The 17,535-nt window shown below is 45.7% G+C and overlaps 2 protein-coding genes across 2 annotated transcripts in view; one reads left to right on the forward strand and one right to left on the reverse strand.

The window, feature by feature from the left end:
* Window positions 1-7,643, reverse strand: part of LOC143986295 (uncharacterized) — a 50,649-nt gene extending 43,006 nt beyond the window's left edge. The window contains exon 1 of the mRNA XM_077484781.1: window positions 7,611-7,643. Within this exon, the coding sequence (XP_077340907.1) occupies window positions 7,611-7,642 (32 nt within the window). The 5' untranslated portion in view covers window position 7,643. The remainder of the gene's footprint in view (window positions 1-7,610) is intronic.
* A 335-nt stretch (window positions 7,644-7,978) lies between these two features.
* EXO1 (exonuclease 1) overlaps window positions 7,979-17,535 on the forward strand; it is a 36,847-nt gene continuing 27,290 nt past the window's right edge. Inside the window, exons 1-3 of the mRNA XM_077484786.1 lie at window positions 7,979-8,118; window positions 12,253-12,485; window positions 15,154-15,273. Coding sequence (XP_077340912.1) covers window positions 12,325-12,485; window positions 15,154-15,273 — 281 coding nt within the window. The 5' untranslated portion in view covers window positions 7,979-8,118; window positions 12,253-12,324. The remainder of the gene's footprint in view (window positions 8,119-12,252; window positions 12,486-15,153; window positions 15,274-17,535) is intronic.

Below are 17,535 nucleotides of genomic sequence, written 5' to 3' on the forward strand. Positions count from 1 at the left end.
ACCGACTGGATCTGGCTCTCCGCTGCTCCAACAAGCGTCTCCGATCCCCGTCGTTCTGATCACCAGCTCTTGGCTCCGTCAAGTCACCCAGCAAACAGTCCGGTTTGCACTCCGCGGTGACCATCTACCGATGCGCCGGGAACCTCACACACAGTTCCGCACAGGCAGGCAACGTGGTTCCAAGAGACCAAATATGGCCGCTGCAGTCCCTTTTATACCCTACCCAGCATGCACTGCATTTCAAAGTGTTCATGGGTAGGTCACACAGACTCCTGGGTAAATGAGGTCAGATGACCAAAGTAAACAGTCACTTCCTGTTATCTTTCCAACACCATAGAAAGGAAAATAGCTAAAGTCCATTTCCAGTTTTGGCCACTAGATGGCATCCAATACTAGTGAATAACATTGTCCATAGATTTGCATTGCACTTCACATTAATTGCATTAATACACAATTATATCCCTGCCACAGACATATTTGGCGACCCATCACAGTTTGCTACGGAAGTGATGTTCCGTCGCCGCCATCTTGCTACACCCCACACACGTCCACAGTAAGGATACACTAATAAGGGGGAAAGCGGACATGTTGTTACACCTACCGAAGTTTTGCATTTTACACATATTTATAAACAGTAAAGTTAGTTTATATAGTGAAATACAGGACTTACAACTCCATCTGACTACTCTCTCCTGCCTGAGTACACTAAGGCACCCCTTACACCAGAGGCCACAGTGTTTCCCCTTACATCAGAGTTTTCAGTGTCCCCCTTTAAATCATGGCTCCCAGAGCATCCCTTACGTCAGAGTCCCCAGAGTCCCCCCTTACTGTAAAAGGGGAACTCTGAGTTCAGATGTAAAAGGGGAACTCGGTGGACTCTGATGTAAAAGAGGATTCTTGTTGTTAACTTCACATGATTAGAAATTATATTTAATAGCAAAATATATGTATAGTTTATACTATAAAAATATTTGCAGTGCGCCGCTAAAGTGTTCGCGTTTGACTTGAAGAAAAGGTGGCACCCCTAAGTTCACTGCTTTTAAAATTCAAGATCTAAGTAGTCAGACGGAGTTCTAAGTCCTGTATTTCACTATATAAATTGACTTTACTGTTATAAAATGCAAAACTCCGGTGGGTGTAACAACATGTCCGCTTTCCCCTTTCTTAGTGTACCCTTACTGTGGACCAGTGTGAGGTGTAGCAAGATGGCGGCGAAGAAACATCACTTCTGTAGCAAACTGCGATGGGTCGCTGAATATGTCATTACAAGGGCACAGGATTTGCAGGTTGGGCTGGCTGGGAACAGTAATCCCTTACCCCTTAGTCATGCTTTTAACCTACTAGGCCTCTGGGTAGAGGTTCTGCAGGCCTCAGGCCTAGTAGCCATGAGCAACCAGAGCCAGTAAAGGGACTTTTTCAGAGTGGGCTCCTATTACCCAATAGAAGAAGATGTAACAGGCTTAATTTCAGTAACTACAAGTATGCGCAGGAGGAAACCAGTGTGGGTAGAAGAAAGCACGTTTGTGCAGGAGGTGCAACAGTCTGCATGGAGAAGCAGGAGGAATAACAGTCTGCATGGAGATGCAGGAGGAAATTTACATTTAATTTCCAGTCACATCTAATCTTCTGGCTCTAACATTGCGCTTTTGTTCTTCAATTATTAATATGATGGCAATGACTTATCCTATGGGCACCCCATATTTCAATCCCTATCCAAGTTGTACTCCCCCCATAAAACAACAAAAACAAATCTCGCAAAAGGCTGTTGATTGTCTCTGGAAGTGATGTATGAAGTCTGGCAGTGGGGTGATTTGATGGATTGTTTGTCACTATCTGCAACACCATGGCTACAGGAATAAAAGTGATCCAAAATGTAAATAAGAAAAAAAAAAAAAAGTAAAGCACCCCGTCCCGCCGATCTCACTCAAAAACAAACACACATGAAAACAGTATTCAAACCAAACATGCGAGGTATTTCCGCAATTGTTAGAGCAATAATTCTGGCCTCAGACCTTCTCTGCAACTCAAAACTGGTAACCTGTTCAAATTGTTAAACTTGTGGAAAGCACCTATGGAGATTTTTTTAAGTGTCAAAGTTTGTCGCCATTCCAACAAGTGGGCACAATTTAAGCCTGACATGTTGGGTATCAGTTTACTCGGCATAATATTATCTTTGAAAAAAAAAAATAAAAATAGACTAACTTTACGGTTTTCTTATTTGTTTAATTTAAAAAAAAAAAAAAGTGTATTTTTTTTTCAAATAAAAATTGCGTTTGGAAGACCACTGCGCAAATACAGTGTAGACAGAAAGTATTGCAACGACCGCCATTTTATTCTTTAGGGTTTCTGAAAAAATAAATTCCAAAAACATTAAAGAACTTGCTTACTTACTGCATCCAGAAAATACCCACTTGCAGCTGGATGAGCACTCAGGTTGGACAGTCCCTCTCTCACAAGGCCTAGCAGCCAACTTGGTGCTTACTCAGGAACAAGCCTCTGCCACAGACGTTGTTGTAGAAACGTACAAGATAACATCTCTGCCACAGCCGTTGTTGTAGAAGTGTAGGAAACTAAGCTTTAGAACACTTGTAGGATACCTGGATCTTTCAGCCTGCTTGGCGATATCCACAAGACCGGATTCTCTTGGTTACTTCAGCCCTTCCAGGCTCTTGCTAAGAAAACCAACCCGTACGTGGTGTTCTTCTAAAGCAGGGGTGTCCAAACTTTTTTCAAAGAGGGTCAGATTTGATGAAGTGAACATGTGTGAAGGCTGACCATTTTGCCTGACATTCTTTGAACCATTAAAATTTCGGTCGTTCGAGCACTCATACACTGCCCAACAAGAATTCTCTTGCCTTTGCCACACTCGTTCCCGACACACAGACGAATGCTCTGCTCTTTAGGGGTACCGTTCATTCTTAATGGTACCCCACACAAAACGTGGCTTGCTTTTGGTGCAGTGCAAAAAAAAAAGCTCAGGGACTTCTTTCCCTGCATTTTTGTGGGTAGGGAAGCCCACTGAAATGCATGGGCTGCCCTACACACAGCATGCAGCCACACAGATGTGAACCAAGGGCTTGTTGGAGGGGCAGTAAAACCACATGGTTAAGCTGTTTTTACCACCTCCATCTTCTCTCCCTTTAGCTGCAGAGGGAGCAGTTGGGAGTGTACACATGCTGTGGTTGCAGCTGGAGGTATACTGAGGGTGAATGGGCCTGCACTGCAACTACCCCGCAACTGTGTGGATTGCACAGTTGCGGTATAGTGATGCTGCATTTACGAGCTTAAAACAGGTGGTGAGGAGGCAACATAATGCGTCTTTACCGCCTTTCAAATGCCTCTGAAAAGCAATCTGTGTATGGATTGCTTTTCAGAGGGGCAGCAGTCCTGCTATCACACACACACCCCACAAAAGCAGTTCTGATGGTACAAGAATGGGGGGGGGGGGGGGATCTGGATTAAAAGTAACACAGACACATACAGACAAATGCACACACAGACAAATGCACGCACACACACACATACAGACAAATGCATGCGCTCACACACACAAACACATACATACATGCACACATACACATACAGACAGACAGACATGCATGCATACAGACACATAAATAAAGCCATTTTAAAACAAATCTAGCTTTTAGCACAGTACAGTACCTTCCCAGCTTCCTCATTCAGCCGGGTACTGCACTATAGGGGGAAGCAGAGAGCACAGCACACTTCCCTGCACTTCACTTTCAAAGCCGACGGAGCTTCACACAGTGCCGAGATCGGGTTTGATTACTCCAAATTTTGACCTCAACATATTCAAAGTAAGAGAGTTCTTTTATATTGTCTTTGATATCAAGAGTACCTGGACTTTTCACCTGAACCCTCTGATCCTATACATTAACTAAATTTTTTGGAAATAAAAAATCCCTTTAAGCGGATCCGTCATCAGTCTCTACAGTTCTTGGGCCATCTACCACAGGAAACCCCTAGATGCAAATCGAGGTGAAAAAGGTAATGGTAAGCCCAATTAAACCAGCCGCTCCTTCGGGGGGTTAGTGCTATATATATATATATATATATACACACACACATGGGTTTAATGTAATTTTCTAGCAAAAAAAAATATTTTAACTTGTAAACGAGCGGCAAAAGAGAGGCCCTGTCCTTAAGTGGTTAAAATAATAATAATAAAAAATATATAAATCTATCCTCGGGCGGACTGACAACTCATGGGGCCACACAGTATACACCATGGGTGCCCAACCTTTTGAAGAGCGAGGGCCACTTAAGCGACTTACTAACCAGTCGTGGGCCACAATGAGCAGATGACAGGTCTGCATCCACTCTGCATATTCAAAGTGGACACAGACACAGCCCACTCTACTCTATGGGCCCTCTCATGTGATCAAATGAAAGGGGACAGAACCACTTCTGTTTTTTTAGTCGATCGGCTTAGAAATAGGCAGGTATAAACAGACACCAGTCTGTTTACATCTGCTTCTCCATAGAGGTGAATGGAACTTCCGAATGAGTCAGACAGATCATGTTAAAGTGGAGGGCCACCCTGAAAAAAAAAAAAGTAAAAATTACAAAAAAAAAAAAAAAAAAAATCAAAAAAAAAAAAAATGAAATTTTTTTATTATTTTTATTTACCAGAAATGCCTGTTGCTAGGCACATAATTCTAATCTTCCTCTTCCTCCTCATCGGAGATCTTCTTTCTTCTCTCCTCGTCGTGGCGTCTTCTGGGTAATGGGTCGCGCTGTGTTCTGGGAACTGTGTGTCCCAGAACATAGCGCGTTCCACTCACAAAGCGCTGTGCGAGTTGCGCATGTGCAGTAGGAAACGGGCAGTGAAGCCGTAAGGCTCCACTGCCTGTTTCCCTAAGAAAGAATAGTGGCGCCAGGACCCGAGGGACGGGTCGGCCTCAGGCGGCCGACATTGCGGGCGCCCTGGACAGTTAAGTGTGCTTATTAAGTCAGCAGCTGCAGTGTTTGCAGCTGCTGACTTTTAATTTTATTTTTTTTAAACGGCCCTCCTCTTTAACCACTTGGGTACCGCGCTATTGCAAAATGACGGCAACAGCGCGGACCCACATTTCCGGGACTACGTCTATTGACGTCATCCCGGATACGAGCGGCCTGCTCTGTGGCGGCGCGCTCTGTGATCGGCGAGTCCGTGAGACTCGCCTGATCACCGATCCGTGTAAGGGGTCGATCCCGACCCCTTATCACGTGATCAGCTGTCAGCCAATGACAGCTGATCATGTGATAAAACGGAGCCGGTAATCGGCTAGTATTCCTCCTCGCGCTGACAGCGCGAGGAGAAAAAAAAAAAGCCGATCGCCGGCGGCCGTGTTCGGGACATCAGTCCCGATCACGGCCAGAAATTTAAGCGGACACCTGCCCCCTGCCAGTGCCCACCTGCCACCCGCAGTGCCATCCTGAAATAAAGTAAGTGCCCCCTGTCAGTGCCACCCAGCAGTGCCCATAGTGCCCACAGTGCCACCCAGCAGTGCCCACAGTGCCACCCAGCAGTGCCACCCAGCAGTGCCACCCAGCAGTGCCACCCAGCAGTGCCACCCAAAATCTGCCTCAAAGGTGCTGCACCCCAGTGCCGCCCATCAGTGCCCAGCAGTGCCGCCCATCAGTGCCCAGCAGTGCCGCCCATCAGTGCCCAGCAGTGCCGCCCATCAGTGCCCAGCAGTGCCACCTATCAGAGCCACCTATCAGTGCCCATCAGTCCCATCTATCTGTGGTACCTATCAGTGCCCATCCGTGCCACCCATCCGTGCCATCTTATCTGTGCCCATCTTTGCCCATCAGTGCCCATCAGTGCCGCCTTATCTGTGCCGCCTTATCTGTGCCGCCTTATCTGTGCCTATTAGTGCCGCCTTAACTATGCCTATCAGTGCCCACCAGTGCAGCCCATCAGTGCCCACCAGTGCAGCCCATCAGTGCCCACCAATGCAGCCCATCAGTGCCCACCAATGCAGCCCATCAGTGCCCACCAATGCAGCCCATCAGTGCCCACCAATGCAGCCCATCAGTGCCCACCAATGCAGCCCATCAGTGCCCACCAATGCAGCCCATCAGTGCCCACCAATGCAGCCCATCAGTGCCCACCAATGCAGCCCATCAGTGCCCACCAATGCAGCCCATCAGTGCCCACCAATGCAGCCCATCAGTGCCGCCTAATCAGCGCACTTCAATGAAGGAGAAAAATGACCCGTTTGCAAAATTTTATAACAAACTATTAAAACATGATTTTTTTTTTTTTTTTTTGCATCTTTTTTTGTTTGTTTAGCAAAAAATAAAACTCCGAGCTGTAACTAAATACCACCAAAAGAAAGCTCTATTTGTGGGAAAAAAATGATAAAAATTTCATTTGGGTACAGTGTTGTATGACCGCGCAATTGTCATTCAAAGTGCATCAGCGCTGAAAGCTGAAAATTGGTCTGGGACTGAGGGGGGTTTAAGTGCCCAGTAAGCAAGTGGTTAAAGAAGCCCAAGGCTACTTTTACACTGATGGTCTGCAGTCTACCCACTCAGTGGATGCAGTGCACCTGTGGCTTTCCTGCAGGTTAGCTGTACTTTGCCATATAATTCTATTATTTTCTGCAGGCGCGGTGTACTTTCTGAAAGTGCACCAAACCCACAAGTAAAACCAGAAGTTTATGGCTCAGTGCAGGTAACCCCCAGGTGCTGTGCACTACACCTGTGTTTGAAAGCAGCCCAGTAACCACTGCAGAACAGATATGTCCATCTGTACACTGATTTTAGTAATAAACTTGCTGTCCCAGGCAGAGTGCATTTGGTATCACTCCACCTATGACAGGAGCCCGTGCTATATGGGAAGTATTGGCTTATGCGGCTCTGCTCCGCAGCTGCTTGCGTTCTTTACCTCTGGCTTCATTCACAACACTAATGCTTTGGCATGGCGGGTAGGCAACCTGCAATCTGGGCTTGCCAAACCAACATCCCAGAGCAGGAGGTCGCGGGCCACTGGTTGGGCACCCCTGCTATACACAGACATGTTTCTATTGGCTGTGAAGGTACTGGAGAAGTGGGGCAGCTATAATCTCAGAATTTTTAGACCAAAAGGATGTCGGTAAGGGACATTTCAGAGACCGATGAAAAAAAAAAAAAAAAAAAAAAAATGATTTTTCCATACTGTCCCTGTTTTTTTTTTTAGGCTGGCAACCCTCATGGGGCCCCCTAGTGGCCCAGGCCCTCGGGCAGTGCCCGAGTGGCCCAATGGTCAGTCCGCCCCTGTATAACCTATATACTTGGAACCCCCAAACATGATGACAGATATATATATATCTCTATCTCTATCAGAGAGAGAGAGAGAGCGCAAGATATCATGTTTGGGAATTCCAAGTCATTTTCTAGAAAAAAAATAAAATTATATATATTTCACATGTAAATAAAAAGTTCCCGATGTTCAACTGGTTAAAGTGTGTAAAAGTGGCTCTGGCAAGGAAAAGGTTAATAGAATTCATGAGGAATGAATTTTGTCTTCAGAATAAGGAAGTCACTGTAATCCCCTCAGTCATTCCTGAGATTGCTGGTGAAGAACAAGGCTACTTTTTCCCCCCTCTCCTCCTCCTTACCCAAGGCTCTCCAGTCTCCAATCCTTATACATATTTGGCGCCAGATTCCGCTCTCTCTTCTGGATTTCCCGCCACCCGCCCCCTAGGTGACGTCTCTGGAGGGGGAGGGGCACATGACACCCTCTCTGCCTCCACTTCGGCCATCTTTACTGCGGGCGCCGCGCTTTAGAAGCTTCTCGGCTTCCTTTTGTTTCAAAGTAAAGGCTTTACGTTTGCTATAAAACTGTTTTTATTATTATTACTCATCGGCCTTAGAAATACGCGACGCTTGTGTCAAAATAAAGTCTGTTACGGGTCTTTCCCTTAGCTGTCATGGCGGATCGCGCCTCTCCGGATCTGGTCACGTGTACACGGAGGTCGACGTCAGCGCAGGCGGAGAGCGCGCGTCTTGGTTTAAAGTGCTGATGGTGGAGGAGCGGAGTGTCCGGGGATGACGGATCGGTGAGACATTAGTATTCTCAGGAGGGAAGAACAGTCCCGCCATTGTCCCCTCCATAGATGTGTACAGGTGAGTGTGATAAGTACAATGTGTCACCTCCATACTGTGACCTCACATCATGGGCACCATACAAGAAGGAATCATATAGGTGAGGTTCACACTACTGTGTGGGCAAAATCGCACGCTTTCCTGAGCGCACGTAGAAACGCGCTGCCCTGTAACAGTCATTCGTTGTTAATGCGTTCCCTAACACGCACGCGCGACATTTTTAGACATCTTTGTGATTTTTGCACATAGAGCATTGAAATCGACAGGCTGCCCTACATGCCATGCTTTGGAATGCGCATGTGTGATTTTACCTGTAGGTGAGAATTGAGATGCACCGATACCGAGAATTTCCACGAGTATCGGTGCGTGTGAAAATGCTACCGGTGCTGTGCGGTTTGCGTAGATGCGAAATAAATGGCTGCAAATTGCACTGTAAAGCATTGCATGCAGATGGAATAGTAATGTGTGATTCCTGTCTGAATCGCAGGCGATTGACGTTACTGCCCCTGTATGTGTGTATGGCCCCTTCCCATCCGCAATAAAGCCAAATGACGGCCACAGCCGATCAGCTGACAGTCAATGACAGCTGATTACACAATGTAAAGAGAAGCCGCTTATCTGCTTTTTGTTTTCCTTTCCTCACACTGACAGGCGAAAAGAAGAAAGCCAATAACCGGCTTCTGTTAAAGGGACATGGGTTCCAACATTACCCATCAGTGGCACCAATCAGTGCCTCATCAGTACTCCTAATCAGTGCCGCCTATCGGTGCCCATCGGTACTGCTAATCGGTGCCCATCGGTACTGCTAATCGGTGCCCATCGGTACTGCTAATCGGTGCCCATCGGTACTGCTAATCAGTGCCCATTGGTACTGCTAATCAGTGCCCATTGGTACTGCTAATCAGTGCCACATTATCAGTGCTTCCTGATCAGCACCCATCAGTGAAGCAGAAGATTTACCTGTTTGCAAAATTGTATAACAAACTATGAACCCCCCCCCCCCCCTTTCTTTTTTTCCCCCTTCAAAGCATGAGAGTAGAGCTGCACGATTCTGGGAGAAAAGAAAATCAAAAGATCGCGATTCTCATGGCATAACATTTTTCACATTATACACAAAATGTGGGCTAACTTTAATGAATTTTTTATAAAAACTAAAAATGGTAAAGTGTTTATTTTTTTGCCCAAAATGTTGCGTTTAACCACTTGCCTACTGGGCACTTAAACACCCTTCCTGCCCATACCAATTTTCAGCTTTCGGTGCTCTCACACTTTGAATGACAATTACTCAGTCATTCAACACTGTACCCAAATTAATTTTTTGTCTTTTTTTTTTTTTTCCCACAAATAGAGCTTTCTTTTGGTGGTATTTGATCACCTCCTGGTTTTTTTTATTTTTTGCGCTATAAATGAAAAAAGACAGAAAATTAAAAAAAAAAAAAAAACACATTTTTCTTTGTTTCTGTGATACAATTTAGCAAATTATTATTTTTTCTTCATGAATTTTGGGCACAATTTATACTGCTACATGTCTTTGGTAAAAATAACCCAAATTTGTGGATATTATTTGGTCTTTGTGAAAGTTAGAGAGTCTACAAGCTGTGGTGCGAATTATACAAAATTGATCACACCTGACGTACTGGTGGCCTATCTCATTTCTTGCGACCCGAACAAGCCAGGAAAGTACAAATACCCCCCCCCCCCAAATGACCCCTTTTTGGAAAGTAGACATTCCAAGGTATTTAGTAAGAGGCATAGTGAGGTTTTTGGTGGTGTAATTTTTTTCCCACAATTCTTTGCAAAATGAAGATTTTTTTGTTTTTTTATTTTTTCCCCCCCACAAAATTGTCATTGTAATAGGTTATTTCTCTCACATGGCATGTGTATACCACAAATGACACCCCAAAATAAATTCTGCTACTCCTCCTGAGTATTACGATACCACAGGTGTTGGACTTTTTTACAGCCTGGCCACTTAGAGAGACCCAACATGCAGGGAGCGCCATCATGTGTTCTAGGAGCATAAATTACACATCTAAATTGTTGACTACCTATTACACTTTTGAAGGCCCTGGAGCACCAGGACAATGACACGTGACACTGACGGCACATGGCACTGATGGCACGTGACACTGATGTGACACTGACGTCAGATGGCACTAATACATGGCACTGATGACACTTGACACCGATGACAGATGGAACTAATATGTGACACTGATGTGGCACTGATGACAGATGGCACTAATACAAGGGAATGATGACACCTGACACTGATGACAGATGGCACCAATGCGTGGCACTGGGGACAGGTGGGCATGTGTGTGTGTGTACTCACTGAAACTGACACTGCAGCTGCAGCACGGAAGATCTCCCTCACACGCTTTCTCTGTGTGAGGAGGGGAGCCGGCGATGAGAGATGATCTCATATGTTTACATATGAGATCACCTCCCATTGGACTAGCCGATCGAGTGCTAAATGGCCGCTGTGATTGGCCATTTAGCACGATCTGTGATTGGCTGTGTCCAAGGGACACGGCCAACACAGAACTTCCCCGATGCGTGCCCGCGGCAGCGCACATTGGGGAAGTAAACAGGAGGACTCCAGGGGCGCCCTCCCGGCAGTTAGCATCCGCTCTGTAGCCGTCTTTTGGCTATAGAGCGGGCGCAAAGTGGTTAAAAGACCAAAGACCGCTGCGCAAATACAGTGTGACAAAAAATATCATAACTTATCTCGGCTCTGAGCACTTTACTGAGACCAGCTGTGGTAGGAGGAATGCAAAGAGGCATGAGTATCAGCTGCCCCTTTCACAACATTTTGTCTAGATGAGTATCATGTCTCTTGTGCCACCCGCTCTTCCTGCAGCCTTCCGGGACACCTCACATGTACTGGGAGGCTGCAAGACCTCTCGTAGTGCGCCGTATGAACTGGCACATGCACAGTGGGGTTAGTTCCTGAAGGAAACCACAGCCAGCTCCCATATGTAAGATGGCGGCCATAGGGACTCGCGGTGGTAATAACTGCCTGCGGGAAGACCACTTTGGATCCCCGCTGACTTAAAAAGAGGAACATTTTTTTTTTAAAGTTAATAATTTTTACAAGGGGACGGTGTTTGTTATTTTGGCGTGATCCATGTGTGTTTGTCTGTGCCTCTGTTCTGAGTGGGTCTAATGGGAGTGGTTTTATAATTAACTGTCAGGTGTGCAGCTGCGGGGCACTAATGAGGAAAACCTATTGAAAGTATCTATCCCAAAATGACATTTGTGTTGCAGGGGATGCCTGAAATCTGACTTGCATCTTAGGTAGACTTCTGGGCAAATTGGTGAGCCAATCGCACAAGCAGGAAATGATGTTTCTGGGGAGGGGTCGGTGCACTCTGTGTACGGAACAGCTCCATGTAGCCATCCATATTGCAATGCATTCTCAGAAAATTACAGAGGCTGCAGATTGAAAAGGACAGGTCGTTTTAACTGACAATTGAGCGGTCGTGCGACATTGCACCCAAACAACTTTTTTTTTTTTCCCACAAATAGAGCTTTCTTTTGGTGGTATTTGATAGCCTCTGCGGCTTTTATTTTTTGTGCTATAAACAAAAAACGAGTGACAATTTTGAAAAAACAAAGCACAATATTTTGTACTTTGTGCTATAATAGCCCTATTTTTTTATTTAAAAAAGCAAATTTTTTTCTCAATTTAGGCCACTGTGTATTCTTCTACATATGTTTGGTAAAAACAAATCGCAATAAGTGTATATTGATTGGTTTGTGAAAAAGTTATAGCGTCTACAAAATAGGGGATAGATTTATAGCATTTTAATTTTTATTTATTTATTTTTTACTAGTAATGGCAACAATCTGCAATTTATTTAAATTTTTTTCTGTGGCGGAACACTCACCTGCTATCTCGATTCCCGCGAGCCGACGTATAGCTACGATGGTTTGCAGGATCGCACCGACCTGCCGCAGTATGACAGCGGCTGGTCTGTAAGAGGTTAAAGACATGTCCTGTGACGTGACTTGCAGATCTGGACACGTCCAGATCTGCAAGTCTGATGCTTTCTGGCTGTCCAATGGCTTGTCTGCTGTGACTAGAATATCCTTATTGTGCTTTGCTAATTGGTTCAGTAGGTATCTCATACACCTTTTTATATCATGCAGGTTACTCTGGAGGATTCCTTCACCACTGATTGGTCTTGATTCAGCGTTCGCTCTAGTCGTTCCTCTGCCATAATGGGTATTCAGGGTCTTCTACAGTTCCTCAAAGAGGCATCGGAACCCATCCATGTGAAACAGTACAAGGGACAGACTGTGGCGGTGGACACCTACTGCTGGCTTCATAAAGGAGCATTTGCCTGTGCGGAGAAGCTGGCTAAAGGAGAACCGACTGACCAGTACGTTTTATCTTTTTATTTTTTTTCTGCTTTTGAAAGTTTTTTTTATTTTGTTGTTGCCTGTAGGTGGCAATAAGGCACCTAAAATAATAAAATTGTGCCACGTCCCACAAAGTATATGGAATTTGCAGTGTTCATCTTTACAAACATTGAAAATTCAATAAGTTGTGCTTTTGTTTGAAACTGAACTCCAGATGGATATACAAGACATAAAATAATGCAACTCTTGATTTATGAATACTTTTTTTAAATGTGTTTTTAATGCAAGCAATGCAAGTTCTGTGCTTCCCCAAAAATAACACCATAGCGGCATTTTCCAGGGGGGCTGCAAGATAAGCCCTTCTCCCGAAAATAAGCCCTAGTTTAAAATGCTTGTAAAATCCTATAATCCACTCTATTACAATAGTATATAATGTACAATGTTTGTGTTTCTGTAATGTAATTGTGGGGAAGAGAGCTCCAGCGGTTCACAGAAGTGCAGAGCGGCGCTATAACAAAGATATTTGGCACAATTCTATTACAGAAACACACATTGTATAAATTTTATACTAGGGGTGCAAGGGAGCGGCACCGATCCACGATCCGAACGGGTCACCCTGCTCGGATCGGCACATGCCACAATACGCGGAGCGCTCTGCGGTCTCGGCTTTAGGAAAGGCTGTGGCTTCGGCCTAGTTCCGGAGCGTCAGCGTTTACAATGTGATCTCTCCGTGACGGAGCGATCACCTGTAAACAAACCGGCGTCATGATGACGCCGGTTCCTCTCTCCCCTCTGTACAGTGGAGGGGAGAAATCGGATGGCAGCCACAGCCATCCCAGCAATGCATACCCTGCCAACACTCTGCAATGCACACTCTGCAATGCATACCCTGCCAATACCCATCCATGCTCAGCCAATATTACATTGGGGGAAGATGACGTGGATATTACAGTGGGCACTATATGGTGGTGGAATTTTCACAGGTTTTTGCAAATTCAATTATTTGCTCATCCGAAAAATGATTCCATCCGTGACTCTGATCAGAGGAACGATCCGATCCGTGAGTCTTTTGATCCGTTGCACCCCTATTATATACTACTGTAATAGAGTGAATTATAGGCTTTTAGAAGCATTTTAACTCTGTTTACACTGGGGAGTCCTGTCCTGCAGGGAGAGAGAGAAGATGGCACATTACATGGTAAGACCTACCCCAAAAATAAGCCCTGCTGTGTCTTTTGTTGTCAAAATTTAATATAAGAACCAGGCTTATTTTCGGAGAAACATGGTACCTAAGTTTGACCTGATATCCGTATCTTGCAAAACCTTGTAGAGGAGCTCCAGCAATTGAATACATAGCAAAAGGAGCCTATTGGTTGTTGCAATGCTTACAAGGTATATGCAGAAATTAGCTCATTAGTGTGCTGCTTCTCCTTTTCTTGTCCAATCACTGGCTGGAGGAGAGACAAGATCTGCAGGTGTTAAAGTAGAATTTCAGACTCAACCTAAGTAGTCTTCTCACTCCTCCTAAGTGGTGGCTGCAGGGGAGAGGAGAGAGTGCTTGACAACGGCTGGGGGTGCCTGGGAATAGGGACTTTACCCATAGGCTCCCATGCTCTTGCCAGCACTCCCTCCTCTCCCCTGCAGTTGCCACTGCTCATTTAACCTCCCTGGCTGTGATCCCGAGTCTGGCTCGGGCTGGGATTTCAGTACCATAAGCGGTAACCCCGAGCCAGACTCGGGATCGCATCGCTGGATACAGGTAGTTACTTACCTTGTCCCCTGGATCCAGCGAAGTCCTCCGTGCTGTGTGAGCGAGCCGTCCTCCGCTCGATTCACACAGTGCCCGAGTGACGCCGAGCTCCGTTCCCTGCGACATCTGATTGAACAAATGCTTTGTGAACCCAAGACATTTCCCCTGTCTTGGGTTCAATGGTGGCATAAGACAGCTCTCCACCTTTCTGTCTAGGGACCTGGTTGGGAGACATCTCTCCATCTTGACCAGCTTTGATATGCAGTGAGTTTGGTGCACTAGGTGGAAAAAAATAACAGCCTTCACCATAATGGTGGCTGCAGCATCCACTGCTCCGTTCGGTTACTGAGTTCTGAGGCTGCAACAAAAGGAATAAGGCTGAGGACTATTTTATTACCCCCACCTTCCTTTACCTACAATCCTCAGCACACCCTTGTCCTTTGGCGCGCCCTCGCCCTGTCCTTTGGCTCGCCCTGTCCTTTGGCTCGCCCTGTCCTTTGGCGCGCCCTCGCCCTGTCCTTTGGCTCGCCCTGTCCTTTGGCTCGCCCTGTCCTTTGGCTCGCCCTGTCCTTTGGCTCGCCCTGTCCTTTGGCTCGCCCTGTCCTTTGGCTCGCCCTGTCCTTTGGCGCGCCCTGTCCTTTGCCGCGCCCTGTCCTTTGCCGCGCCCTGTCCTTTGCCGCGATCCTCGGCGCGCCCCCGCCCTGTCCTTTGCCGCGATCCTCGGCGCGCCCCCGGCCCTGTCCTTCCCTTCGCCACAATCCTCGACACATCTCAAATCTGCTGCTGTTGGCATTAATTTGCTTACCTGTGTTAGAAAGTTGATAGTTGGAAACTGCTGTGGATTGTCCTATCGTGTGCGTTTGCGTGTGCGTGTGTTTTATTTTTTTATATTCTGCATCCATTGTTCATTACAATCAGTGATGTCGCTTTCGTTACAGGTATGTGACCTATTGCATGAAGTTTGTGCACATGCTTTTGACACACGGTGTGAAGCCCATTCTGGTGTTTGATGGATGTACTTTACCTTCGAAAAAAGATGTGGAAAAAGCAAGACGAGAGTGAGCTAACGCACAATATTCACATTTGTTACTATTCCTTATAAAGTGGTCTTCTTATTTAGTTATTTACTATGTAACTATTGTATTGTAGTGCTTTTGCATTGTGCTTAAAGCAGAGTTCGACCCGTTTTCTGCACTTTCTCTGCTATGGTATCCCTTTTGGCTCATCCTTTTGCAAATTTATTTTTCTTTCTAATTGGAAATAACTTTTTTAATGGTGTTATTTCTCCTGTGCTTCCTGCCGTCCCCGCCTAGGCGATTACGTTATGTCACTGGACGATTTACAAGGGTTCCTGGGATAGCGGCATCGTGTATTTTAAGGAGTCCTTCAGAATCGCCTACTGCCGAAATCTCACGTTATTTGCAGTCAGGAAGGAGAGCCGCGCAACGGAATTACTGCGCATGCGTGGGATCGGGAGGTGCATTCTGGGTAGCCAGCATGCAAGGAAATCCTGGAAATGAAGACAGGAGGGCTTCAGATGTCCACAGCTAAAATGGAACAGTGTGCTACGCTCCTATTAAGCAAACTATAATCGAATGCCCTAATTTATTACATCCAATCAGTGATGTGAATAAATAAACGAAATGTACCAAATTATGTTCCAAAATGAATACAGTACTTCCTTACCACTGGTTAGATCTCAATCCAATCTGCTTAAACAACTTAATTAGGGCTGAAACGATTAATCGACATTATCGATAATAATCGATAATGAAAATCGTTGTCAACATTTTTCATTATCGATTAGTTGGTCCGCACCCTGCAATCCGTGAAGCAGTCCGTAGCCGCGGCCTTAAGAAAGGCCGCGGCTTCGGCCTAGCTCCGGAGCTGGTGGCCATCTTGGCACACCCAGCGGCGGTGTTGTACATTGTAACCCCATCACTTCCGGAGCGGCTCCGTCACTGAAACAGCTGACGGCGGCCCTTTTACCGAGCATGCGCCACTTCAATGCTATTAACAGCGCATGCGCAGGATATTTCTTTAGCGGCGGAGAAAAATTATGGACTCGAGCGGGCGGGCTGCGCTGGACAGATGGTTAGAACATAAGCAGCAGCCCCGCCCACCCCACTAACATGCCCCCGAATCGCGCATGCGCGGGATATTTGTTTACTGTCGAGAAATTATGGACGCAAGCTGCTATTAACAGCGCATGCGCGGGATATTTGTTTAGCGGTCGAGAAAAATTATGGACTCAATCGGGCGTAGACTTGCTGGGAGGGAGAGATGGAGCGGAGCTTGGAGAGGGGGGCGGGGGGTGCGTTAAAACGGGAGCTGTGTGGGGAAACAGCATGTGATTCAGACGGGAATCGCATTGCGTTCCTGTTCATATCTCATGCGATTCTTTGCAGTGCGATTTGAGCCCATTCATTTTGTATGGGCTCAATATGCACTGCAAAGGCATTGGTACTCGGTATTGACAAGTACTTCATCAAAATATCGCTACCAGTACTCGCCAGTAAAAAAAAAAAAACTGTATCCGTGCAACCCTAGTAAATACAATAAATAGCCACAGAGATCTGAATTTTGTTGGTCAGGTTCCACTTTATAGTCAAGAATGTACATTTTATTGTTCAAGTAACCTTAAAGGTTTACTTTATCTTTTTTTTTTTTTTTTCCTTTTTAAAATAAGAAACAAACATGTTATATTTAAAAAGCAAAAGCATTGCACAGAGCAGCCCCAATCCTCTTCTTGTGTCGTCCCCTGCAAGTGCTCCTGGCTCCTCCTCTTCCACGGGAGGCCCCCCATAGGAAGCTTAATATGCACCGCAAAGGTATCGGTCCTATGGGGGCCCTGGCCAGTGAAGGGGGACAGAGACGGGAGAGACGCTGCTCTCATGCACATTGCTGGATCGGGCTTAGGTAAGTACAGGCATACCCCACTTTTAAGTACACAATGGGGGTTTATTTACTAAAGCTGGAAAGTGCAAAAGCAGGATCACTTCTGCATAGGAACCAATGAGTTTTGAGGTTTTATTACCAAAGCTTAACTTAACAAGCTGGGGTTAGAAGCTCATTTGTTTCTATGCAGAGGTGAGCCTTATTTTGCACTCTCCAGCTTTAGTAAATAATCCCCGTTGTGGGGTATGCCTGTATAAGGAGACTGAGGGGGGACACCTGCAGCACTTTTTTTTATTTTATTATTTATTATTATTTTTATTTATTTTTTCTACCTTTTTAATGCATTGGGTAGAAAACCCTAAGGCTTTACCACTTTCAGAATGGGGATTGAAGAAATATCACCAAAGTTTGGTTTTGTGTTG

This window comes from Lithobates pipiens, unplaced genomic scaffold (genome assembly GCF_037356315.1).
Source record: "Lithobates pipiens isolate NorthernLeopardFrog02 unplaced genomic scaffold, aLitPip1_a1.2 Scaffold_1, whole genome shotgun sequence".
NCBI classification, from domain to species: Eukaryota; Metazoa; Chordata; class Amphibia; order Anura; family Ranidae; genus Lithobates; species Lithobates pipiens.